At 43.7% G+C, this 27,226-nt stretch overlaps 2 protein-coding genes and 1 non-coding gene across 4 annotated transcripts; 1 reads left to right on the forward strand and 2 right to left on the reverse strand.

The window, feature by feature from the left end:
- The first annotated feature begins 3,306 nt into the window (after positions 1-3,306).
- LRRC34 (leucine rich repeat containing 34) lies at positions 3,307-12,100 on the forward strand. 2 transcript variants are annotated; one of them, XM_059855807.1, is made up of 11 exons: positions 3,307-4,455; positions 4,790-4,911; positions 5,777-5,898; positions 6,058-6,122; positions 6,841-6,924; positions 7,924-8,052; positions 9,268-9,363; positions 9,971-10,125; positions 10,219-10,374; positions 11,399-11,525; positions 11,795-12,100. In XM_059855807.1, the coding sequence occupies exons 1-11, from the start codon at positions 4,447-4,449 to the stop codon at positions 11,996-11,998; spliced, it is 1,269 nt and encodes a 422-aa protein (XP_059711790.1). In that variant the 5' UTR covers positions 3,307-4,446; the 3' UTR covers positions 11,999-12,100. The 2 variants fall into 2 exon arrangements, with proteins under 2 accessions (XP_059711790.1, XP_059711791.1); XM_059855808.1 differs by lacking the exon at positions 5,777-5,898.
- Positions 12,101-14,500: 2,400 nt separating this feature from the next.
- On the reverse strand, positions 14,501-26,557 carry MYNN (myoneurin). The gene is made up of 8 exons (XM_059855800.1): positions 26,430-26,557; positions 25,555-25,850; positions 23,128-23,933; positions 21,559-21,718; positions 20,282-20,460; positions 19,855-19,938; positions 19,344-19,430; positions 14,501-18,193 (listed from the first exon to the last, which is right to left on the reverse strand). The coding sequence occupies exons 2-8, from the start codon at positions 25,818-25,820 to the stop codon at positions 17,925-17,927; spliced, it is 1,851 nt and encodes a 616-aa protein (XP_059711783.1). The 5' UTR covers positions 25,821-25,850; positions 26,430-26,557; the 3' UTR covers positions 14,501-17,924.
- Positions 26,558-26,681: 124 nt separating this feature from the next.
- Positions 26,682-26,754, reverse strand: TRNAV-AAC (transfer RNA valine (anticodon AAC)). The gene has a single exon. It is a non-coding gene; the product is annotated as a tRNA-Val (tRNA).
- Positions 26,755-27,226: the final 472 nt, after the last annotated feature.

Here is a 27,226-nt window from a genome sequence, read left to right on the forward strand (position 1 = left end):
CTTTTGCCTCTTTGTGAATTAATTAAATCCTAAGTAGGATATTTGGCATCCATCCCAACAAGTCAACATTATAGATTAGTCCAGGAAGGAGAATACAGAAGGAGCTGGTCTGCCTCTGCTCTGGCCCTTGATGCCATCTCATAGAGTAGATGAGTCCTGTGTAGAGAATCAGCATAAAATCAAGGTAAGAAACAATTAATTGGTGTCTTTCCAAGTCTTAGGGGCAAGGAAAAAGCTATGGTACATTAAATCAGAGATATGTCCTGCTACTTTAACAAGAATTTTGGTTACAGAGCAATCAATAAGTGCCAAATTCTGGCACAGTCACTTGTGTCACGGAGCGTGTTAACCCACACGTGAGCTCCAGGACTGCAGTGGGATTATTCATCAGTAAGGTATTTTAGGAAGTAAAGATATTAGATCTTCCCACTGAGTGAGGAGTCTTAGAGAAATCCTGAGGCAGCTTGAGGGATAAAGTACTGCTCAATTAGCTCTGAGCATCTCTACATGCTGCAGCAATCTCCTGGAGGAGAGGCACAACAGGATCATTCAGTGGCACCTTCCTAACTTGCTAAGGCCCCCCTCAGCAAGTTCTCCCTTGCAGATGCTGATCAATATTCAGCTTTCAGTCCATGCAACCCTTCCAACATCAGCTTTTTCCTGTTCAGGGCTATAACCAGCAGCTGACTGTGCTGATACCTATTGATCATTTAATCCATAATATCATGTAAGAGTCACCCTGGACTTCCTAGTTCCACTTTCAGTTCCACTTGAAAAGTGCACTTGGCTCCCCCAGTTTTGAGAAATGTGATTTGAACTGGAGTCTCTTGGTCAGGGGCAGCAGAGAATTGCTGTGTGGAATCCTAAACCTCTGAAATAAAGCAAAGAGCCCCTGTTTCATTTAGGGCTAACAAGAGAGATTTTCAAGCAGTGAGTTAAGCTAGGACAGTTGCTCTAATGAGAAAAAGCCATCATGTGTGTTTAACAGCATCTCACCAACCTGTTCTATTTATCACTTGTCTTCATGTGACTTTCCTCCTCAAATCCACCTTTGATCCAACTGGGAAATTGATCTTTTATCTGTTCTGTGAAAATTTCTCTGAATTAATCCTTTCCCTCTTAAACCTCTCTCTCCAGTTTACCTTTAATGTACATTTTCTTTGAAATCTTCCTAACTGAACTCAAGTTCAGTGTCGGGGTTTCTTGTTCTTTCATAGCTGGATTCCTCATTCTCAGCTCCAGAGCCCAGGACAGACCCATTGCTGGCAAACTCTCTCCTGCCCCTGGTACCCCTGCTCAGTTTTTGCCCTCTTATTATTCTGTCATGCCAGCTGTGCCACTAAAAAGCTTTTGTTCCTTTTATCACCTCTACTAAAAATCTTGTCAATCTGTCAATCTGCCCAGAAATCTCTCTTCCAATGATTTCCTCCTTGGCAGTTTCTGATTCATCCTTCTCTCTGTTCCTCTTTGCCTTCACTTAGGGTGAAAAAAATTTCATTAGACATTTCCAAACAATCAAAACAGCCTCAGTTACCCAGTGAAATGGAAAATCAGAACAGAGCCGTCCCACTTTGCTGCAGTCCCAGCTCTCTCCTGCCAGTGAGCATATTAATGAGATTTCAGTATCAATCAAGAGCCAAACAGAAATGAGTCCCATGCCCTCGATGCAGATTCAGAGAGCACTACCTGGAGATGGAATTCTGGTTCCTCATCAACTCCCTCAGGATGCACCACCTTCCCTGAGGCCAGGGGAGGGAGAGCAGCACTGCAGTTCTGACAGCCAGTTGAACTAAACAAAGGGTTCTGCTCCCACCCATTCTGCATTTTGAACCTGCACAGTGGCTGGCCTCAGTCCAGCTTGGTGCTCTGTGTACACTGCAAATGAAACTCAGGGCCTTAAAGGGTAGCTGAGCAGTACAGAATAAAAACTAGACAAGGACATCTCGTGTCTAGGAGAAACAGCTGTCTGCCTGTCAGGTGCTGTGGAAAGACATGGTTGCACATAAATTTGGCATGCAAGAATTATAGCAATTTAATGTTTGTCATGGTTCTTTTTAATAACAAAGGTGTTTGATGTGTCAGAACCAAAATCATGGCAGAAATTGCATCCTGCAGACCCCCTGCTTTCAAATAAGCCTGTCATACACAGACACATCCCAAACTGTCACCAAGCCATGTCAAAGATGAGCAGTACCACTAAGGCAGTGACAGCTTGCAGTCATTCAAAGTGCTGTAACTGCAGATTGTCAAAACATCAGTGAACAGTTTTGCCAAAGTGTGAAGATACTTTCAAACAGCTTTTTACACCTCTGTAAGACAGGATGGTAATGCATGTCCTGGTAGAAGTGTGTGGCCTGTCTGAAATCCTACTCCGTATTTCCAAACATATTTCCAAGGTACTGATCATTTCTGGAGGTGAAGAGCATAAGTAAGGTTTATAAACTGTGATGTTGTTGGGACCATTACTAAACACAGAGACAACATGAGTTTTAAATGCTGAGCTTTGATATTATTCCTGTTCTGACAGTTCTGACCTGATGCTGCACCATGTACCTAAAGAGATTGAGCCCCTTCAGTCCTGCATTTGGGAGCACCTGAAGACCATGGAATTTCCATGTAGCAGCAGAGCAGGATCTTGCCCCTTCTCTTGTTCCTGCCTGCCATTTGCTTATGTATTCTGGCAGACATTTAATTCCTTTATCTAGTCCCAGCTATAATCTTTCTAATGACTCCAGGAGAAAGATCTCCTTTGGAAAGATACTGAATTTCTTTTCAGAAAGGTTAAGGCATTTAAAATTTTCAGTTCCTTCACCTCTACAGGTATCTCGACACAGTCATTAAAAAGATATATTATGTCAATTAAATAGTAATCTTTGGAATTTTGTTTTTAGGGAAGAAATCTCCTAAGAAAATTCTGTGGAGCTGCATTACTGTTGATAGATGAACACAGAATATTCTGCTCATTAATGTCACATTATACCTCACAGTATGGTGGAAATTTTGGCAAAGACATCTATGTTGTTTCCTCTGCTGGAAAGATTTCTTATGGGTTTAATTTTATTTCTTAGCAGAAACATTAGTCTGCTTCCTCATTTCCTTTGTATGCACAGTGCAGCGGAGAGCAATTTAAATTAATGAAATCTGAAAGTGAGTCTTTTGCATAAATTACTACTTCTGTAAATGTAACCTTCAAGGAGAAAACTGCACCAGTGGAAAAAAAATCCTTGGGAAAAAAGCATTGCATTAAATGAAAAGGAAAGTGTATTCTGAGCCTTAAAATAAGGATGTCTATGAATACTCTTAAACTTACCATAGCCCAAGGGTGCATAATTGTTCATTATCAAATGAACAGTAAATGTTCACGGAGTTAAAGACATTAACAATATCACATCCATTTTCAAATTGCCCTTTGCTCACTTTGTGACATATTGATTCTGTGCAAATGCAGCTCTTATTTTCTCAGTGTACACAGAAAAAAAAAGATGCAAAAAACTGCAGCAGTCCCTCCAGTCATGATTGCATCTTTATGATTCAACACAAAGGTCAGTGTTTCCATGTTCTTGCTTTTTTCTCCCTGAATAATGAGGTACCCAGGCTCAGGTGGGTACGAGTGCAATGTCCCTTCTCACTGTGGTAGGGAAAAGTGACACTTGGCTGTAATGGAGAACTTGGATTGTGCAAAAGGGAGGTATCAATAAAGTAAAACAAAGGAGCAAATACATTTTTCATAGTGCACATTCCTTTAGGAATAGCATCAAAGCATTTTTCACTCAGATCTAGCATCCTGACACTGATTAACCTGGTGGAGGATGCAGGTGTAGTGTATAATGTGGTGTTCCTCACATAAACACGGGAAAGGGAAGGCCAGCGGCAGAGCTGGTGTGGGATCTCCTCCAGGCTGTCCAGACAGTCTGAGCACCCTGTGTCAGGGGGATTCTTCAAACCTGGGGGAAGTTTGTGCAGGAGATTACGAGACAGACCCAGCACAAGACAGCTCCTGGCGGTGCTGCAGTGCAGGAAAATGGAACCCACCCCCTCCTGCCCAGGAGGGCAGCGGTGAAATCACCAGAGGGATTTATTTGCTGGAAAGGGTCAGCACAGGAATCTTTGAAGGAGCAGCTGATCTGTGTAACCATGGACAGCTTTGCAAAGGCTCCTCGGAGACCAAATCCGTGCTCAGGGTCTGAGCAGCACCGAGGGCTCAGCCCCGCACAGGGGAGGGACCCCAGGGTACTCCTAGCAACCCCTGCCCGCTGCCTCCTGCTGCCGGCCCAGGACACCGTCCCCGGGGAACGGGCTCCGGGACACCGTCCCCGGGGAACGGGCTCCGGGACACCCGCCCGGGGAACGGGCTCCGTTACCGAGCTCAGCTCGGAGCAGCCCGGTTACCGAACTCACCGCGGGCCGGTCACCGCAGGCTGAGCTGGGGACAGGGGAGAGGTGGGCATGGCTCAGGTAAGGCCTGCGGGGCTCAGCTGCCACAGGGATCACTTCTCTGTTAGCTCAGATACTTTTATCTCTGAGTTTATTACAGAATATACTGAGCTGGAAGAAGAATATTCAAGTTAAACTCTGAAGTGAATGGCCCGCCTTGGTATAATTAGCGCGGTGCTCTAACCAACTACAGCACATGGAAAACAAACCCACCGTTTTCCTCTTGCTTTTGCTGTATCCTCCAAACCGCGAGCTGTAACCCTTTCCAGACCGAGCTCACTTGTATTGCTATGCAGATCTCTTCTGGTTGCTAGGCTGCCAAAAAGATACAATAACACTTGGTTTTGTTTTCCAGCAGGTCATGTCGGCTCTTCCGGATCTTCACCTGCATTATGTGCAGGCCTGTCAAAATTTGAGCCAGCCTGAAAACCCCTTCATTGCTCGTGTGCTTCAAGAAGCTGATAAAAATGCTGAAATGTAAGAAAATAAACGGGGTGTTTCAGATGCTTCTGAAAGCCTTAAACAGGGTAGCAGGATGAGGAATTGAAAAATGACAAAGTTCATGCAGTTTCAGGCTTAAACACAAATCAAATTTAACATTTACTGCTGAAGTTCTGGTTTGACTCATCTTGACATCATCTTGGCAGAAGTTTGTAGCTATATATCCTTTCTGGGCAGCTTTACAAGCAGAGAAATTAAAAAAAGTGAAAAATGTACAGGAAGGTGCCTTTCTGTCCCCTAAAGAAGCCAACCCCAGTGTTTAGTCATCCTAACTCCCTTCTTTGTGTCTCTCTCCTGTTTAAAAATCCTCAGCTGCAGTCAGTTACCTTCCAGCTGGTCATGCTTCCCTGAGTTGTCTCTGAATCTTGCCAAGTTATTAACCACCTAAATTCTCTCTCATTAAGGGTCTGGGTATTGCTTCTTCTCATGGATGGTGCTGGGATCAAAGTTAGTTGTCCTTTTTGGGGAAAAAAATGAGAAAATGAAATGGTTTTTGTCAGGTTTTGATACTGAGGGCAGGATAAAGTAAATAAAGGAAAGAGGGCAAGTAAAAAGAAGATGATGAGGTAACCTCTGAGATAATCTTTACTTCCATCTGCCTTCCCCTCATCTTGGTTATTCCTGCTTTCAGTGCTGAGCAATGCCTTCAGAAAGAGCAGTGCTGAGGTACTGCCTGGATCACATCACCTGTGGTGGTATTACCAATGCAGAGGCAGCAGATAGCCCTGTGCTAGAGCTCCAGGGAGGGCAGGCATGGGCACACCTCAGATCTGGAGAGAGAATTCACTTGTCTCTATCATTTTACTTCTCCCCAAGTGCTTACATTTTTATGTTACTGCAGAAGTACAAAAGGAATCACATTAAAATTAGCTGGAAATAATCACCTGGTGCCTGTGCCAAGAGTTACAGATGATGATCTTGGAGTTCTTGTCTCTGTCTTAGGCCAAGCTGCCTTTGTCACAGGTAAAGTTTATTCCCTGTGTGTTTGAAATTGCTGTGCTAATACAAGAAAACATGATCAGTCTTGATTTCAGCCTTAGTTAATCTTTGTTTCTTTTTGTTCAGAGATCAGTTCAATGTAGATATGCATCTGTCACGTTCCTTATTCTTCATCTTTTTCAGGTTTGGATCTTGCCTATAATTTATTGACTGATGCTGGAGCAAAGACCATGGCAACATTCCTCCAGGTGCCAAGAGATGTTTATCTTTCAGCAACTTGTAATTTATTTGTCTATAGTAATATTTATACTGGGGACAAGAATGAGCTGGTTTGGCAAAACACCAATAACTTTGACTATCACTAGAACCTCAGATTATATTCTCTGTGGAGATTTTTAATTTCTGGTAGAAGGCCTTTGGACATTTGGCTGTGGTGTCCTGAGAAAAGAATGATGGAATAAACTACGGGGCTTTTAAGCTCACAGTTCAGTTCAACAAAGGGGGTAATGGTTGTGCCAGTGCCTTTGTTTCAGCTATTTTATAATCTCTCTTAGCCTTTTTATAGGCCTAAATATAGGGAATTTTAATGCAGCCTTTTTGTCATTGTAAGCACTGGGATATAGGTGGAAAATAGTGAGCTGTCAGCCCATGCCTGTGTTCCTAGAATTTGAGGGCCACTGTTAGGTTCACAAAATGCCTGAATTTGTGCATCTGAACTTGGCCCCCTGCCTCATGCACAGGGTTCCTGGGTGGTTCCTTAGGCCCTATAAGGGCCCTCCCATGACAGATTTTATGTCTTGCCCTCATCACCTGACATAATTTGGCATTCTTTAACTACTTCTCCAACTCATGAACTGCCTGAAATGCTGCAAAGGGCAGAGTTTTGTATGTGTATCTCCTTTTTGGAAAATACAGCTGTGTTTTGGGAAAAAACTCTCATTGCTTCCTGCTGTGTTTGCTCCCAAGGAAAACTCCACTCTGCAGTATCTGAACCTGATGTTCAATGACATTGGCACAAGTGGGGCAGAGCTGATAGCAGGAGCACTCTATGTGAGTATTTGCCTGGGAGATTTAGGCAATGGCATCTTCTTTAATCTTTTTGCTTTTGATGAGCAGTACTAGCTGTGCTGCCAACATCAGAACTGGCTGAAAGGAGCCTCTGTCTTTGCTCCATTCAGCATGTTGCTGTGTCACAGGGACTGCCTGGTTTCCCAAGGCACACTTCAGGAATCAGATTTCACACAAGAGAAAGTTGCACTGTGCTGCCATTAATACTTCATTATCTATAAAAAGACATAATTGTTTATAAAAAGCACAACTATTGCAGCTGGGTTTTTCTGTGTGAAAAATGTTATGCTACAGGACATATAATGCCATCATTATTTTCCTTTTTTTACCCCCTAAAAAATTAAATTAAATTTGCCTGTACTTTGACATCAATATTTGTCTTGATTCAAGATGTCTGAGACTTGTTTTCAAAACTTTGCCTTACAGCAGTACCACAAACCCAAGTTTGTTATTTTTAATGTGGTTTCCCAAGGAAATGAGGCTTGTGTGTAAGATTTGTTGTGTTTGTGAAAAGAGACTCACATGAGCTCTTTCTTCCTCCTTCACAGTCTTTGAACCCTGAACTGATTTCAACTAAATTTGACAGGCTTCCAAAACACTAAGGCTGTGCACTAGATGTACAATGCTGGGCTCATACAAGGCTTATCAGATTTAAATTAGTATTAAGGCAATTTGCATTTCAGATGCCAATTTAGGAAGAAATATTTGCCTGGATTATTTTCATGAGTGTGATGAAATTCATGAACTTGGGGAAAACAGAATTTTTCAAATAGAGGAGTTTTGCTTGCAGACTCATATTTGGTGCCACTGAGGGGAGCCTGAGCCAAGAACTGAGCCAGTGTTATCACTTGGAAGCAATTCTTCTGGAAGGTTGTTTTGTCTCTATGTGATAAAGAGCAGAATTCACACTAAAAAACAGGACAGTGTTGTTTTCCAGGCCATCTTAAAGGAATATATATTTTTTTTGTTAATTTTGTCTAGAGCAATCAAAGTCTTGTGCACCTGAGAATGACTGGAAACAGAATAGGAAACCAAGGTGGGATGTTTTTTGCTTCAATGTTAAAAATTAACTCAACCTTAAAGAAGTTGGATCTTGGAGACTGTGATGTGGTGAGTAACCCAATAAAATTATCAGCAATAAGACATAAGTCTTTCAAGGGAATTACTAGGGTCCTGCAGTGCTTAATTAGGGGGAAATGCCATCTGTTGTCATTGATTTTGTGACAGGCAGAGGTAACAGAATATATAATATTGCAAAGTGTGCTTGGAAAGGCACATTGCATAAAGCACCTGTGAAGTCAGAACTGGAGATATTTTTAGAGCCCCTGTGTCTCTCTAGGAATTCAAGTGCTTGGCTTGCACATTTTCTGGGGTTTTTTTCTGCTGCTCCTTTCTGTTGAGCTAAGTCCTGTATAATTCATTCTGAAGAACGGACTTCTCATTCCCTGGAGAATCTTTTCCTTCTAAAGTGAGCAGTGCTGCAACCCCTGAAAGTCACTCATCCCATAGCTCTGCTGCTCCTCTCAGAGCTTGACCCATAAAGGACATAAGCACAGCAGTGCTGAATTGAGTAGAAAAGCACCCAATTTACTCTTGGACAATGTGGTTCCTCCTGGAGCTGGTCACTGAGACTTCCAACACTGTGCACAGGGAGATTCAGGAGGTTGTGGATTGCTTTTAAAAGCCTATATTTGTCTCCTGGAAATTCAGAATTTGCTTCTGAGCCAGAAGGGGAAATAACCCTTAGAAAGTGTGGCGATGTTATGAATACATGAACATGGGAAGTGGAGGCAGTGTAGGATTTATTCAAAAGCTTGGTAGGGAGTTGATAGAGTTGGTTTAAAATGAGATGGCTTTGGGTACAGCCCAGCCTACTTGAAAAGTAGCATAAAGATAAAATAGAGGGCAAATTAGAAGGATATTTAAAAAAAATCTAAATTTGCCTGATTCATACTAAATATGAATTTACTTGGTGGATAAATATTAGGGTAACACACATAAGCTGATTTTGCCTCATAAATCAGGGAAATCAAAATATAGAATCAATTGAATGGACAAGTATTTTTCAGATCCGTTATTCTTGCTTTTTATTTTCTGAGTTGCCAAGTCATTTGTACTGCTTAGTCTAATTTCACTCTGCTATTCCATAGGCAGTTGGTATTGGTATTATCAGAAAATCTGTTATGTGTCTGCAAGCAGTTGCCTGCAGTAGTCCCATCTCTCTACCTCCAGAGTAGATGAAGGCAGAAATTATAGTAATGGCAATTTGGTATCTTGATCTATACACTGAACATGTTTCTCTAAAGAGTTTATTTTCATTTCCAGGGCCTGAAGTGTCTGGTAGCCACAGCCATAGCCGTGACTCAGAACAAATCACTCAAAGCCATAAACCTCAATCGTCCTTTGCTATCCAGCCAACAGGTATGTGAGTGGCTGTGGAGTCAGTTCAAAGAGAGGGGCATAAGTCAAGTCAGTACTGATGTATTTGTGGACATTTTTCCTGAGCTAAACAGGACAACTTTGAACAAACTTCTTTTGTCTTAGAGTGGCAGGACGTATTTTTTCCCATAAAAGTCCTGTTACTTTTGCATACAATTAACAGAATCTTTAAGGTTGGAAAAGATCTCCAAGATCAATAAAAACTTTGACCAATTCATTCTTGTAGGAAATAATTAGCATCATTACAAAATACTTTCAAAAGTTAGCAAAGACTGACTCATTTTTTTAAGAGCAATAGCAGGGAGGGAAACTGATTAGACATCATTAAATGTTGATGCTTCACTGATATTTGCAGGGATACAGACAGTACTATAAAACTGTAAATATCTCTATAGTATTTTTCTTTTTTTTTATTTTTTGCTTTATCATAACATGTTGTTTTATGGTATTTTTATATAATATACAGAATAGAATGATCAACACTACTGATGACCAGATCTTGCAGTTAGTTGCATAACCCCCTTTTACTGAGGAACAACTGCATCTTATCCTCAAGTCCAGCTTAATAAAATTGAGTGTATGTTTCTAGGAAGAGACCACAGTTCATATAGCTCAGATGCTGAGGACTAATTCTTCTCTTGTGGAGCTACACTTGGGCAAGCATGAAATGAAAAACTTCGGTGTAGAGAGACTGTGTGATGCCCTGTATGAAAACTCCAGCCTGAGATACCTTGACCTTAGCTGGTGAGAGTGATTAAATGTTGCACATTAGAAACTAATTTTCTTAGCAACTTAAAAAAAAAAAAAAAAAAATTAAAATGTGCATCTCTCTTTCAGTAATAACATATGCTGGGATGGTGCTAAATTTTTGGGAGAGCTACTAAAAAAAAACCAAACCCTGGAGATCCTGGATCTTGATGCAAACCGAATAGAAGATGTTGGAATCATTTACCTGAGTGAGGCCTTGGCAACGCGGAACAAGACTCTGAAGGCGTAAGTACTGGCACAGCTCCCCCAGAGACTGCAGGTAAGAAACCTGCACTTTGTACTGGCTGAAATGCATCACAGCTCTGTGTCTTCATGTTGATCAACACAGGAAAGTCAGGAAGTTCCAAATGTTTTAGACAATTTTTCCTTCTTGGGGAAAAAAAGCCCATGAGAGATTGGGTGAGATTTCTTTACTAAGCATTGTGTCTGCTGCCATTTGAGCTGCTCCAAGACCTGTGAGACACCCTGGGGTGCTGGAGGTGAGCCCCAGGTGTGCTCAGAGCTCTGACAGTCACTCTGAGAGGGTGAGGCAATTGATCTGCTCATTCTTTCTGCATCTTTGAAGCGCAGGTCCCGGTGGTGCGCAAACGAAAACAAGAGCTGCAGGCCTTCAGAATTTTGAGATAATCAGATTCCACGCTGGGATAAGGCACTATATTTGTTGGTTCTGATCTTCCAACACTTAAGAAAATCCTCTGTTTAAGTTTGCTTCCGGGTGAACCCAGAAGAGCTGTAATCTCTCCATCAGGGTGTCTTTTGCAGCCGCGTTAAACCCGGCCGGCAGGACATAAAAGCTGATCAAAGGTGTTACCTGAAGCCATTAGTTTTAAGTAGCAGACTGAGGAGGTGGCGGCTGCGAGGTGCCTCTGAAAGCCTCGCAGGTTCACTAATATAAAAATAACTGCCACTCCACAAAGATCAAAGCTTAGCCTGGACAAGTGCCAAGGCTTGGGCTTCAAAGCAGACTAGAGATGAGACCTGGCCACCATGCAGCAAAGTCACTGACACTGAAGAACTCAGTAGTGAACAACCTGGCTGCAAGAGTCAGGAAAGTGCTTTGAGAAATATAATCAGTCCAGAAGCCAGCTGCCTTTGGCAACATGAAAAGGATATTAGAGTAGGACTGGTTTTGATACAAATAAATTATTATATTATAAATAAAAAGTTTTCTGTATAGAACAATAAGACTAATTCATGGTTAAATTCTTAATAATAACCAAGAGATGGGAATTCATTTTCTGTTTTCTAGGTTGTCCATTGTAAGCAACAATATAACTGGCAAAGGACTTGTAGCTCTTGCACAGGCAATGCATTCCAACATAACACTTTCTCATATTTACATCTGGGGGAACAAATTTGATAGAAGCACCTGTGCGGTAAGTGTTTGGCTCTGAACTCATCTGAGAAGGCTGGGGTTCGATTGCTCTAATTTGTCTTTCTGTTGTTGGGATGACTACAGCAATTAGTGAACAAGACACTTGATTTATCTGGGCTTTTTAATGTGGTTATAATATGGTGTTGCTGGGATGAGACTCCTTGGAGACCAGCACTCTGAAAGGACGAAGTGCCATGTGTTGCCTTGCAGAGCCTTCACGCAGTCCCAAGGGAGCACCACGTGTTAAATCCCCGGTTTCCTTCGTTCCAGGCATTCTCGGAGCTGATCACGTTGGAGCGCCTGCAGCTGGGCTGTACAGATGTGGCTCCCTACAAGGTGGATGGGGAGATTCGCCTGGCAGAGCTGTCCCACGGGCTGGCCAAGCACCGCTACTGGAGCCCGCGCTGCGCAGCCGTGGACCCCGGCGCCGCCAACGCCAGCCTGGAAATCGTCGCTGTCTCGGAGTATTTGTGAGCGAGGCAGCATCCCGGGGCACTCCTGGAACCCTCCCGGAGCCTTCCCGGAGCCCGAGCTTTCCCTACCTGGTTTGTAGTAAAATAGGTTATACCAGTATCACACTTGCTGCATGTTGTTTCTTTCGGGTTCGAGTCTAGCAGGAATTTACATCTGCTGCTTGAAATGGCAACAGAGAGAAAGTATCAAAACTAAAGACCTCAAAATTTGTTGCTAAATCACGCTCCATCTATTAAAAGTCTGTAACTATGAAAAGGTTTGTACCCAGGCAGAGCAGACTGACAAAAGCAACACCCAGGACGGCTGCTGGGCAGCAGATCAGCTATCCTGCAGAGTCAGATTCCTGCGGAAGCTGAGATCTTTGGGTAAATCCATTTGTTAGCACTGTTCTCCATGAACTCTTTCCTTTTCCTTAGCAATTGTATCCTTTTGATCTTCCAGTAGTGACTTTTTTTAAAAGTAGTCACTTTTTTTAAAGGTAAGTGAACTTAAGCACTAAGCCATGGCCATGCTAGAACTTTAAGCTGGTGAACCCAGTTTGCTGGGATATACATAGAATTTTGATTCAATTGCAGCACATACTTGTTTCTCATACACCACCAAATCTGATGCCATAATTTCTTCTCATCTCATGAAAACTGCCTAAAAACATTTGTATCATTGTAGCCCTGAGGCAATTCTATACACGAATAAGACAACACATGCATGTAATGGTAAACGTCGTGTAATGGTTTGGACAGACTTTGTGTAAGTTTGGGAATCATTCTGCTGGTTTCCTTTTTCCATTCACTCTGCTCATTCCGGTAGAAGTGACTTAATTTATGTTCCTAAACAGAAAAAGTCACCAAACAGGACAGCAGAGGTTTGCTCCAAGCCTTTCATGAATGCAATTCTCAGCCCCTCTAAATGCACCTGTTAAATATTAGCATAAAGTACCAGAATGATCTGTGAGTGTATGTACAAGAGCAAAGCATGAGGGGAAAAATGTAAGAAAGTAATTTCAGTACAAATAGCTGGGAAACTGCTGCTGTTCTGACTCTGCATTATCACTGTGGTAGTGTCCAAGATGTTTGGACACCTGTTCCCCAGCTGAAATGACCAGGGCAGTTTCAAGAGCTGGTGTAGGTGGAGGTTTGTTGTTGTTTGGTTGGTTTGTTGTTTTTTTATTTTTCATTGCCCCCACCCCCAGACACAAATTACTCAGGCTCTTGCTCCAAGAGCCCCTGGTATCCTCAGGGATAAGCCCAGAGCAGGAATGTTTGTTCTGGACACCTGCACAGGGCCCTCCCAGCCTACAGCACAAAGTCCATACATCACCCTGTGAACACCCAGCTCTAGAGAGGAGCTTGTATTTTAACTCTTGTTCAGCAGGAAGGATGCAGCAACAAGAACTAAAGTTGGGGATACACCAAACATGGTGGTTTGAGAAGAATCTGCTATGAGCAGATTTTTCCTAAATTCCTAAAATAATTCCAAATTCCTAAATTTTGAAATAATTAGATAAGCCTGTGTTGGTACTTTTCTGAGTGCTGCTGCTCTGGATCATTGCAGGTGCCATTCTGATAGTGTCAGTACTGACAGACTGGTGACAGAATTTCTTGCTAAAAACACCACTACAAGACTCAGACAGGTATTGTTTCTTTTTTTCTCTTGTCAGGTATATGAAGCTCAGTAAAATTTCACTGCTCAAATTAAGTCTTAATTTACTTGTATGAATGACATCTGTTAATCTGAGGTGGTAACAGGTACCCAACTCTACCAACAGCAGTATTTTGGTTTTAATGATGTGATAAGATGGCAACAGTATCACAGTCAAAATATGTCACGTAAAATGGCATCTAAAAGTGCTGGTGTGTGTGTTTGAAGTATTTGCACTCTATCTGAACCCTTGTTTAACAGCAGCTTGTTCAGCCCATAAAGCCCTCTTCATTACTGACAATATCCATAAAAACAGCTCATGTGTTAGTTTTCTTTGATATTCCTTTGTAAGAAAGGGCTGCAGAGTAACTCCTACCAAATTCTGTATAAACAGCTTCCTGCAAACTAAAACAATTATTTGTGCAAAACCCTGTATTGTTAAAGAGGCCCGTGCCAGAGACTTTTATTTCTCCCTTCCTTTGACTTTGAAATTCTTAGAAGATGTATCTTGTGTTCTTTGGGATGATTGAATTCACTTGGGCTAGATTATTTTTGCTATGTTGTTCTGAGTTATTCAAAGACTAAAGCAAACATAATCCTGCTCTGAAAACCATTTTTTCAGCTTTTAGACTTCACTGTACCTTGCTGAAAGGCAGCATTTTCCCCCCAGTTTTAGAGGGGAGGCAAATGAAGGCAAGTGACTGATCCAACAGGGCAGGGGTGCAGCAGAGATCCCCCAAATCCTACTGTGTGCTCCAGGGGCCCCCATGGTCCTTGTGCCAGGGTGGTGACAGGGGTTGTGTCTGATTGGTTCCCTCCTGCTTTTGTTGTTACCCCTTGCAGTTATAAACAGGAGACACAAGGTGAGGGAAAATTATAAAATAAGTTTATTAAAGTCTAACATAAAACACTTCAGGCTAAATATGTACAACTCCCTCCCTTCCCAGGGGATTATAAAATTGAGAGTTGAGGTATATACAAATAACAGAGGAAAAATTGTATATACATGGCAGATACTTTAAAAATAATTTAACAAAAAAAATCAGTTATTAGTCCTTATCTGAACTTAGTTCTGCAAGGCTTATTGAGCCTCTCTGGGATGACCGCCCTGAAATCCTTCATGTGGGACTCGTCTGTACTTGAAAATTGCTTTGTAGCACATGATTTCAGAAAGTTTGTCATGCTTTGTGCCCACTTAGAGGCACTAATTTAGAAGTAAATGTGATACAAGGAGCTATTCTCACCTAACTACTTTCAAACAGTCAATTTAGAGACTTAGAGATGCAGATAAGCTATTCAGGCAAAACTTGCACCAACTTCAGTGCAAAATTGACTGAAACAGCAGTGTGACAAAACATGTCATATTCTTTGTATTACTCTTCATAGAATTATTGAAATTCCTTCTTTTCTTTTGCAAGGACACATGCTCTCCCATATTAATCCCTTACAGAAATTACCAATACTGTTATAAGCCTTGTACTTCAAAATGGACCCAGAACCCTTAAGCCCAGGATTTACATGTGCAGCTGATTTCCATGCAACTATTGGCAAAAGGTACAGGTGTAGGTTCAGACCTACAGCCTGAACACACCTACAAATATATATATATATATTTTTATATATTTATTTATTTAAAATCTATATTCTAGTAAATGAATACAGTTGGTAGAGATCATACCTCAGCAGCTGAGATATCTTCACAAAAGATGAGGATAAAAATCAAGATTTTCAGATGGGGACTCAAGAGTGCAGGTCACTAAATTATTGCTCCAAGACAAAACTACAAGCCTGTGTATTCTATTAAGAAAGGTTAAAATTGTTGTCTTGTAAAAAATAATGAATATCTTCTTGTCTATAAAGAAAACTAAATGACTAATAAAGCAACTGTTACTGTTATAAGTATCTAAACAAATCCTGTATAAATCTAAGCACTGTATTTTTAAAAAAGTCTGAAATCTAAGAATACAGTAATAAGCTATAATTTTAGAAATATAAAACCAGTCCAAACAAACATTGTTATGGAATGCATTTTCTATGTAGGAATGTAGTTATTGTTTAGGCTTCTCTCCTGAGCTATTCTCTCTCCTGGTCATTTATCCTGGATGCTTATCCTGAGCTGCTTTTCCTCAGGAATCAGCAGCATATCATTAGTTTGTCTTCCAAAGCTGTTTAAACATGCAAGTTAACAGTTGTACAGCATTTTCTTTCTCAGTATTCATGACTAAACCTATGTCTATCCCAAGATTTCTGCTCTACTTTCAGAGAGAGACAGCAAAGGGGAAGCTCAGTACAAGCTACACACAGTCAAGATCCTGATTTGTGGTTCTTCAGTCTTAAAAGGCTGAAGAATCCCTCAGGGGCTACACCAACAACAGAAGCTGAAAGAGACAAGAGGGGAGACAAAGGGAAATGCCAAAAATAAAATACCAGAAAACTTTATCCTCTGTCTTTTTCCAGCATTATGAACATCAGCTGTTCATAAGTGCTGTGGGACAGACAAGCAGGGAAATTAAAGGCCCTGCAATAACTATCTCCAATAGGGACAGCATGAGAGATTCCTGCATTAGGGATGTTCCTGTTGAACATGGCTGTACTCCTGCTGGCCATGGTAGGCTTCATCAGCAATTCTACCATATATTAAAGCATAAAATGTCACCAAGCAGCAGGTTATAGACATGCCCCACACTAAAATGATCAACACAAAGCAGCAAAAGGTCTACTACTTTACAAATAAAAACACAGAGGAAGAGAAAAAAAATACAGTCACACTCAGGAGTCAAGGGACAATTTTCAGACTCTTTAAATGAAATCCTTCAAGAAATTTTTCACAAGTCTATTTAATTAAGGTGCAGATTAATTATTACTCCACGTAGAATGGAATCAGTTCAGAGGTATCTTCTACGCTCTTCTATTTATCAGCGTCTGGACAAAGGCATCGGTGGAAATAAATGCTAGCACCAAGTAAATAACCAACAAAGGACAGCTTTAAATGCATTGTTGGTACAGTATCATGACTGCTTCATTACTGTTTGATGATTACATAAATAATGCTTACAACTGTAAATGGCACAAACTGGCAAAATGGAGTAGAAAAGTACTTCTACTGTCACCTAGTCTTTTACGACTCTACCAAGACATTAAAATGTTGCTTTTTAAATATGTCTGTTGTTAGTTATAAAGTCTGTCTTTACCTGGGCCTTGCTAGGAACCAGTTTTGTGCAGTTACTGTGGGCAAGTGACATGAGAGGTAAAACAGCACAAAAAACTTTTAATTAAAACAAATCAGTCAAATTCTAACAAAACCTTTCCTGGAAGAATATCAATCTGCTCTGTTGTATTATTCTTCAATGCCTCCTCATGTAGTGTTCACTTACTATTTTCACAGTGAAGGGTAGGATTTATCTCCTCTTTTGTACCTCCTGCCTAGCACAAGCAGCAGAACTACAGCAAAAAAAAAAGGATTATCATGCCTCACTAATTAACTCACTGCATCTTTTCGCCTCATCTACAACATGCATATCCCAGTTCTCCTTTTGTTGCTATTTGTGCCAAACCCACGGTGTTTTAAGGATGTGAAAAATAAATCTGGGACAAGATACAACAAAGTTGGATGCACTTCAAACAAACAAAGGCAATTTGTTGGAAAGAAGACCCAGGAGTATCCATGCCATTAGGACCCTCCCACTTGCCACACTTCAGACAAAAATTAACCCTCCTTTACTTTTCTTGTCAGGAAAATACACCCAAACCTTTCCCTCTGGTCAGGCTCCACCTGAAGGTGGCACTGCTGCAGCCAGCAGCAAATCTATGCAAGGACCTTAGCAGAGCACTGACCTGCCTTCACCATGGACCATTCTAGCATCTTGCAGTGCAGGCTTACTATTACATCCAAATTATGATTTTTCCCTACACCTCTGGGTTAATTTTCCTAAACTATCAACTATGGCTTAAAATATCTGTTCTCAAATGACACTGTGACACATCGAATCAGCAGGAACATGGGAAGAGAACTCCAAAGTACATTAACACATGTAACAGAGAATTCTTAAGGCAGGTGTGTTGCCGGAATCGTCTCCTGGAAATCAGTGTTAATCACAAATAGAAATCTGATTGTAGATTAGCACAATCCAGCACTGCACAATGGAAATGCATTACAGGTGTCTTTACACAGAGGAAAACAAAGAACATGTCCAATTCAGAGAGCATGACTGGTTGTTTGATTATGTTCATCTTACCAAACATTTCCAAGTTCACTACCAAACTACCTGGATGGCTCTGCACTGCTCTGTCAGTACAACTGCTGCAGGAAAATGAACTGAGGTTCTGAATATCCTGTCACAGCAGATCTCAGCAATGTTTCTGATGAAGGGGACTGGCTCCCTGTCACAGGGAGCAGCATCTGATGGTCTTCAGTCCCAATGGGAAGAGGAAGTGCTAAAGACATCTCAGAGGGTTTCACATCTATGGACTCTGATAAAGGACTTTTCTGACTCTGAATGGATTCTTGTTCGTTGAAAGAATTATCAAGTGCAGTAGAATCAGGAGAAGTTTCAGGTCCTGTGGAAACAACGACAAAAAAAACCCCAGAAAGAAATGTTCAAAAGCTCGTGCAGAGATTCAGTGAATTCCCTTTCCAATAACTGTCAGAGCCAACAGCTGGTGTGTCACAGGCTGCCTGGGCAGCTGTGATATTGGTACTTCCATGTGCCGCAAAGCCAGGCCAGCTGTAAGTACAGCATAAGCACTGGGCATCACATCTGCTCCTGCTTGTAGTGTGACAACTGGAAGGATGATGCATTCCAACCTGATCTCTACTTGGCACGATACAGAAGATAACAAAGCCTTAACATCACAGTGAACACAGTATCTTTGGAAAAAATGTAACCATGGAAGTTTCCTTGAGATTTTCCACCCCGGAAAGTCTCAGAACCAGAGCCACATCCAAGCATTCTCCTTTAACTGAAACAGCAGTGTACAAAGTATCGTTTGTCTGTAAGCTTCTTTGGAAGACAATGTTTCTCAACTGAATTCCAGCTGGATACATTACAGATTTTATCTAGTCACTTGAAAAATTACCTTCAACTCCTAATTGAAACCCAGTTAGTGGGTTCCTTGCTGCCTTCCTGCTGGAATGCAGCCAGCCACTGCTCCTGGATGCCTCTGTGACTAAGCCACATCAGATATCTGACCCTTCCTCTACCAAAGCATGCTCCAAAGTCTGTTATTCCAGGGCTGAGGCACTCCTGGCTGTCTGCTGTCTCTCCACAAGAGCTGGCCTGCCTTGGCAGCTCTCCCAGACCACCCCTCCAGCTCTGCCAGGCCCTCTCCACACTCAGCGCCGCCATGCCCTCAGCAATGGCTTCCTGCTGCACTGGGGCTTTCCTAAATTCCAAGCTGTCTCTGCACATGGATCATTTTCTCACCCTCTCCCTCCCGGTCCAGATGTACACAGACACCATTTATTCCCTCTTCCATATGAGACAGGCAAGGCATATATGGTCAATACACAAGGATGGACAGAGAACAAGGAGTATGGGAGCCAGTGCTGAACAAGGCTGGATACAGATGCTTTCAGCCCTAAAAACAACTACTAACCAAATTCCTTTGTTTTCTAATTTTAGCCCTGGATGAGCAAAAATATTTATTCAGCATGGAAGGCAAAAGAGCTGATGTTCTTTCTTAACCTTTCTTTGCACAAGGAACTCACCTGTGTGAACTTTCGTTTTGTGCTTCTTGAGATTTTTTATATCTGTGTAGGAATTTCCACACATTTCACAGATAAATGGTCTTTCACCTGAAAAAAATTGGTTTGGCAGTGAGAACAATCTTGATGTTGAAAGAAAAAATACAGTTAGAGACAGAGGATAACAGATTTCAATGTTCTACTTTGAAATACAACTTTGTAACTATTACTTTCCTTGTATCTCTATTAAAATAAAATTATTTCCAGAATAATAGTTTAAAGAAAAGCAAGAGGACACAAACATTTTAAGTAAAGCCTTGACCACACATCAACACCTATGCTGTGGCACAGATACTACTCTGAAGGCAATTAAAAAATTAATGAATATTTTCTTTACATTACGTTAACCCAGAGATACATAAATTAAGAAACCATTCTACTTTCAAGTACAGACCAATACAGTGTATTTTAAAGGTAAAACTGTAAAAGTGGATTATAATTTATGGTACAGGAAGCAGCTTGTCTGAAAACTGACCTGTGTGGGACCGAAAATGTTTATTGAGCTCTCCAGAGGAAATAAAACTCTTTTCACAAATGCCACAGATATATGGCTTCTCTCCTAAAGGAAACACAAGCACACTGTTATTTCAATACTGTCATGGTTTGACCCCCTGTGTTCTCAGAGGCGTATCCATGTCTTCAGTGGCCACACCACGTGCCAATATTCAAATCTGAGCACTGACTGTTTGACCACAACCTTCCAAAAAACTCACTTCCTTATCAACCCAGGACAAAAACATAAACCAAAGACACATCAAGAACAAGACGAAACAGAGATAATGTCCAGTGGGACAAAGTGCTCTCAAAACTGGAATCAGAGGAAAAACGACATGAGGAAGGAGCTGGATGACAATGCCAAGGTGGATTCCTGGCTCGTGCCCCTCTCCAGGAGCCTGCAGTACCTGTGTGTTTGCGGGAGTGGGTGATGAGCGAGCTGGACACGGCGAAGGCTTTGCCGCAGCTGTCACACACGTAGGGCTTCTCCCCGGTGTGCCGCCGCACGTGGTACGTCAGCGTGCTGGCCTGGGCGAAGCGCTGCCCGCAGCGGTCACACACGTACGGCTTCTCCCCGCTGTGCTTCCTGCAACAACACGGCCCGTCAGTAAAAATGTGGGTGTTACAGTGGTAGGTGCTGCTGCCCATCTCTGGTCCCCAGCAAGCCTCTCCTGTTGAAAGGCAGGCTGAGTTAACATTCAGGCAATGCAGTCAAACCTCCACTCAACACTCACTGCAGCTGGCTCAGCCATAGAGGCAAGAAAGGTTTATTCCAGCAGAGTAACATTGTCACCAAAGGACAAACCCAGAGAAAGAGGAAAACCACGTGGAGCAGGCAGCTTATAAAGGGGAAGGAGTGGGGAGGGGGGCTAAGGGGTGGGCAGAGGGGCCTGGTCTCCAGGGGTAGGGTGGTGGCCACCAGGGGTACCAAACCAGTGACAGAGGAAGGAGAAACCAGAGGAAGTTGAGACACCAAGTCCATGGGGAGACTGTTTTTCCCTTTGGGAGGGATGACTCCATGGTGAGGAGTTAATGTTTCCAGGGCTGAGGACTTGTGGATTGACCAAGGAGGGAGAGTTCATGGGATGCTACACGTGAGCAGCATCTGGCCTGAGGGATGACTGCAGGGAGGGCTCTGTCCCCTTCTCCTCCTGCCACCGCTCCGGGGTACGGCACACAGGCGACAACTGAGCTTGGTGTGAACACACAGGTCCTGGGAGCAGAGCTCACAGCACATCTGTGGTTCTCATGGCAGCTGAACTGAACCAAGGCCCTGCTCAGGTAACATGCACCACGGGAACTCAGCATGCTCTGCACTTGAGGGTGCTGAAATATAAGATGATGATTCCTAACATGGGAATATCATTCCTGCTCCTGTCAAAACTGCTGAAAGCCCCACGCAGACAGCAGTGAGAACTTCTCTCACTTCCCACCACAGAACTCTCCTCTCTGGTGCTACAAGTAGTTTAAAAGGATACCAGACTCAGGCTGTACATTCATCCAGCACAAATCTCCTCCTTAATGAGCAAGTACACCCATACAATTATTCTGTTACTCATTGTGAGAGAAGTCCCACAAGAAAAGAAGCAGAAATCACGTTCATTTGTAACTCTTACACTGGAATAAATGTTTCTGTTTAAATAAACCCAAGGATAAGCACTTGCAGGATCTCACTTGTGCCTACCTGGCATGGATCTTCAGGTTGCTCGAGGTTGCAAACTGCAGGTTGCAGACATCACATTTGTAAGGCTTCTCCTCTCCATGGTGCATCCGGCTGTGGAACACCAGCTGGCACTTCTGGGCAAAGCCTTTGTCACACAGTTCACACTTGTATGGCTTCTCCCCTGGTGAAAAACAACACCCGGTGCTCTCTGTATTTACATAAGAAAGCTTTGCAATCCATGACCTGACCAAAGCTCAGGTGTCTGTTCTAATACTTCTTACAAATAACATCTTGGAAAATCCTGTAAGCAGTCCACTGAAGTGGAACGTGCTAGTACACAGAGGATAACAGGACTATTTTTTAACACATTATGTTTGGGGAAAAAGAAAAAAGTAATAATCTTTTTAATAGTGCCAGCTTCTCCACATTATTTTAAGAATGCTGCCACTTCAGTTTCAGAGTCTTTCCTGGTTTTGCCTGTTCAACATTCTGAATATTTAAAATGAACAAATCATCTGCTTTTTCTTGCTTGTCCAACAGCAACAGGTCTTCAACATACAGTCTAGTGCTCCCTAATTTCTCATTAGTGTCTGGTGCAGAATAGTACTATTTATGGACTATTTATGTCCTCTTAGTGGTGAATTGTCTCCTGTAAGGGCTTGTGCAACTCTGCACTCCTAGAAAGTATAAAAATGCCTTTCTCTGCCACTCTGTGCAGGGCCCAATCAAATCTCATGAGTAAATAGGGTACATAAAAACTTCAAAAGTAAAAGTATAAGACACCTAGCACGCCATTGAGCACCCAACACCATGGAGGTCTCTCCCCACTCTTGCAAAAGTTCCCAGGACAATACACTTAGAGGCACAAAGTACAGCCAGCATTCCTACCAGCACTGTCCCTGAATCCTTCAATCAAGCTCCACCTCATGTGTGAATCTTTGCTTAGACCCTGGCTGACAGAATTTGAAACTCTCTCCCTAGGTCACAGGAAGAGCAAGGTGTCCTCCTGCATCTCCTACATTTTCACAGCTTTCTGGCAAAACTGTGACCTCTGCTCAGAGCTTTCCAACATACAGAACATAGAGAAAGACAAGCACAGGACTGCTTCCCTGCATCTTACCAGGCTCCAGCAATTAGTTGTTTGTCACCTCCTACCTTTTCTGAAGACCCTATGGGACCAGTTATAAGACTGAATTTTTCCCCCATTCTTGTTCTCAAACATATATTAAGTTTTAAAGGATAAAAAAAAGCAACAGAAATTCTTGTATCAAGTACAGCTCACTTTTCATGCTCTACTGACAGTGGTTTTTGGCAACTCCACCACTCTACAGAGCTAAAGGACAGCCAGCTCTCCTAAGTCTTTCCAGAAACCAAGATGTTCAGACTAATGAAGTCTTCTCCAGCTATGAAACTATGATTTAGTACTGAAAAATGCTGAAACATTTAATGTTATTTGAGTCTACCCCTGTATGCGCAGTGACAGCAGACATCATTTCAAGAGGAAGAAGCCAGAATCTTTCTAGCCCTGCATTCTCAGGCTGTGTGTGATCCCAGGCCTCCACAGCCCAGGAGACACAGCCAGTGGCTTACCTGTGTGAGTTCTTACATGTGTTTTCAACTGGTTGCACTGGGTGAAGGCCTTCCCACAGAGCTGGCACACGTAGGGCTTCACCCCTTTGTGTATCCTCATGTGCCGACGGAGGCTGCTGGCTTCGGAGAACACCTTCCCACAGGTGTTGCACACCGGCTTGGCTTTGGAGAACTTCTGGTCCAGCTCCTCCCCCGAGCTCTCCAGCTGGTAAGTGCTCTTGTCACTGGCTATGTTGGACATGCAGTGCTCCTTCAGGGCACAGCTCTGCTGTGGTTTTCCCCGTTTCTGTTTGGCTGCCATGGTCTGGGCCAGGATATCCTGTGCCGCCAGCGTTTCGCTCTCCACCACCGCTGCCAGCTGCAGCTCCGAGTTATCGCTGCCCTGGGCAGCCTGTTCTGTTATGTGGGTGGCCAGCTTATTTGCATCTAAAAACATCTCAAAGGATGTGTTCTCAGCCACCTCGTTCTGATAGTGTAGGGATTTATTCTCCGTGCTTTTTGGGGGGCTGAAATTCTTCTTTCGCTTTTTGGCTTGAGGAGATTTCTTTTCTAAAGCTGCTTTCTTTGCCTGGGGTGGAACCAGCTCGGCAGCAGCAGCATCTTCCTTCTCCTCCCGACTGTTGTAATCTCGGAGAGTCAAGAGGCAGGTCTGCTGGTTCATTTCAACATTCCCAGTGATACTGGATGTCTCTGTGGAAGAGGGATTAGCAATAAAAGCAAAGTCCTCCATCTTGATCTTGCATTTAGTGACCACTTCTTCTACTTTGAGATAGTCGGCAGCCTGGTGAATCTCTTTAACATTCCAGCTGCAAGGAAACAAGACTAGGGTGAAACATTCTGGACAAAGTAAACATTTGTTCTTCACCAGCTGTATCACAAACAGACACAGAGCTGCAGAAGAGTTATACTGTCAAAAAATGTAACTTTGAGAACACACAGCAACATTTAAATTCTCGGTGCTGTAGTGCCACAAGGCTCTACAATGTCAGTTATTTCTGAACTGCAGGTCCGTGTCTAGTGGGGTCTGCAGACCCTCAAACTGGGAATTTTATTTTAGTTACATGCCTCTTGAAGAATTTTCAGTTAAAAGTCAGCTTCTAAGGTGGTGAGGCCAGACTTGGGCTTGTTGGTCCAAACAGCTCAGAAAAAACAGCACAAAGGGATAAACCACTGGAAATAAAATATATAAAACACCATTTCATAAAACTTCTGGCCAAGATCTCAGGTAATTCACTGGCAGTGTATTCACCTCAGCACTTCCATGGCAGGTATTAATCTTGTTTTATAAAACGATTTGCAAACAGCCTTAATTCTGTATCAGCTCCACATAGAAACCAGTAATACCAAGGAAATCCTCATTTAAACCACTACACTCTATTTTTCAGTTCCTGCCACACATGCCTTGATGGTTTAGGAAAAAATGATCTGGACAAGGTGGCAACATGTACCATGAGTGCATTTATGGATTTACAGCACTTAAAAGAGAGATTTGTGGTAAACAACCTCATTCTAACAAAAAACAACTTGCCACAATTACTCCCCATATGAGTACAACTGTTTCAGTATCTTGTACTATGTGAGTGCAAGATGGACAGATGGACATCAAGAACCCTGCACAGTTCTGCTCATATGTAACTGGCAAAGCAACAATCACTAACTTCAGCTCTGCTGCTGTTAATGCCTGCAGCTAATTAAAAACACCACCCTGCATCTGTGAAATTATTGAGTGTGAGCTTCCACACTTCAGAAACGAAAAGTTTTTAAGCCTGCATTTGACATCAGACACTGAGAAAGAAGTAAAAATCATGGGCTTGGTACTTCTAAATAGCCACACCTCCCTCATGAGAGATAAATCTCTTTTGCGAAGAAAAAGACACTGCAAAGAAAAAAGCATCTCGCTGTGTGTGAAGCAGCACTACAGGCACAAAATCAACGCAGTAATGAGGGGAAACACTTTTTCTGTGACTCCTGTTGGACAATGTAATATAAAATTTTAAGTTAGAGATCATGCAAATTTTAACAAGTATGACTTAAAACTGTGCCTATCCTAATCCATCCCTCAGACTTAGGTCTCTACCACATTCACAGTTCCTGTGTGTTTTTGAAAAAAAAGGACTACTGTAATTCACCCCCAGACACACACTTGTCCTTCCCTCTCCTGGTAATGATGAAGGATGTTTAACCTCCCCCAAAGCAGACAGAAACAGCAGGAGACTGAAACTATCAGTCAGTGAAATATCAGGCAATACACCTTTATTTTGGCACTCACGTGTCATAGGGTATTTTAAAGCATACAAACAGGTGAACTTCAAGTTGTTAATATTCATCACATCCACTGCTATTTCTTTCTCCAGACCTTATTGCAAAAAATCCAGTTCTGCCTTACCACAAAATTTGTTTCCCTATTCCCCTTTAATAGCATGTTACCTGTCAAGGTTTAAGTTTCCCGTGTAAATAAATTCCAGGAGCTTTTGAAATCCATCAGCTTTCACTTGAGTCTGATCCAAGACAACGTTGCTGTCAGATGCGTCTCTGTAAAAGGCCCCGAAATACTCGCTGAAGGAGGCAAGCACATTCCTGTGTGCTTTGAACTGGAATTCCCCGATGACCACGGTGCAGTCGCAGAGGAATCCGGCCTCTCGTTGCTTGTTCAGCCTCTCCAGCAGGTGCTCACAGTGATGGGAATACTGCATCTTGAGAACGCGCTGCAGACACTTTCTGATCTGCGAAAGCAAAAGAAAAAACAAATCAATTTATATGCAAGATTTCACCTTTCTTACCCCTTAAGAGAGTCAGTGTCCGGACCTGCCCGTGCTCACTCAGGACAGCCTGGCAGCAGAAGAGACAGCGAGATGGTGGCTGCTGCTCGACCCGGGACGCTGCGATTCCAGCGGGGAGCGCGGGGGCGCGGGCTGAGCTCGTGTGCTCCCGGCCCCCCCGGGATTAGCCCGGTTAAGCCCGGTTCTTGTCACACCGTGTAACACCCGGGCCCCGGGGAGCGGCCCGCGGCTCGGACCGGCCAGCGCTCAGTCCGCGGGGCGGCCGCTCCCGGGCAGCGGCACCGGGGGTCCGGAGCGGTCCCCGCTCGGTGCCGGCGCAGCCCCCGGGCCCGGGTTTTGGGCCGCCTCGGCAGCGGACGGAGCGCGGGACCCGCAACCCCGCGGCGCCCCCGGCCCGGCCCCGCCGCCGGACCAGACGGAGCCCGCAGCCCCCTCCCCGGCTCGCCCAGCCCGACCCCGTTGCCCCCCGGCCCCCCGCGCCCCCCGGCCGGGCCCGGCCCGAGCACGGCGGGCCCCGCGCACCTGCGGTGGGGAGAGAGGGATGAGCGCTGCGCTCAGGCCGCCATGTCCCGCTGACGCCGCCGCCGCTTCCGGGACGCGAGTTCCGGCCTCCGCGCCGGGGGCGGCTGGGGAAATTGCGGAAAAAAAAGAGTTTAATATTCCTGCCAGACCGCTCCGCGGCTTTAAATAAAACTGCTCTGGCAGGGAGGTTGGGAAGCCGAGAGCAGTGCTACGGTTCGGCACGAAGGGAAAAAAAAGAGCCACCTTGGCTGGTGTTTCCGCCCGGTTTCGAACCGGGGACCTTTCGCGTGTTAGGCGAACGTGATAACCACTACACTACGGAAACGCCGCTGGTAAGTGGTGGGTTCCAGTTACACCTGTAATACTACAGTGCCCTCCCGTCCCCTCTGCCCCATTCTGTCTGTCCCCTCCCCTCCTGCACCGCACCGCGCCCGGAGCCCCGCGTTCAGCGGGGACCTGCACCCCACGGACCCCGCCACACGCCCCCGGGACCCGCAGCCTCCCCCTGCCTCCTGTCCCCCCCCCCCCAGCGTCCGCAGGTCACCCCCAGTGCGGCTCTCTCCAGGTGTGCCAGGCGCTCCCCACGCGCACCAGGAGTGGCAGCATCGGTGGGAACCAGACATTTCAAGGGGAAGGGAATGTTTGGCACTGCTGGCAGGGCAGGGCAGTGATGAACCAGTGGACGGGAGAGCTGGGAGCTGGGCACCGAGTGTGTGACACCTGGCAGTGTCTGCTCTGCAGGCCTCTTGCCAGAGCTGAATCTGGAGAATGGAAAAGTGACTAATCCTCCTGGATTT

This window comes from Haemorhous mexicanus, chromosome 10 (assembly GCF_027477595.1).
Source record: "Haemorhous mexicanus isolate bHaeMex1 chromosome 10, bHaeMex1.pri, whole genome shotgun sequence".
In the NCBI taxonomy this organism is placed as follows: domain Eukaryota; kingdom Metazoa; phylum Chordata; class Aves; order Passeriformes; family Fringillidae; genus Haemorhous; species Haemorhous mexicanus.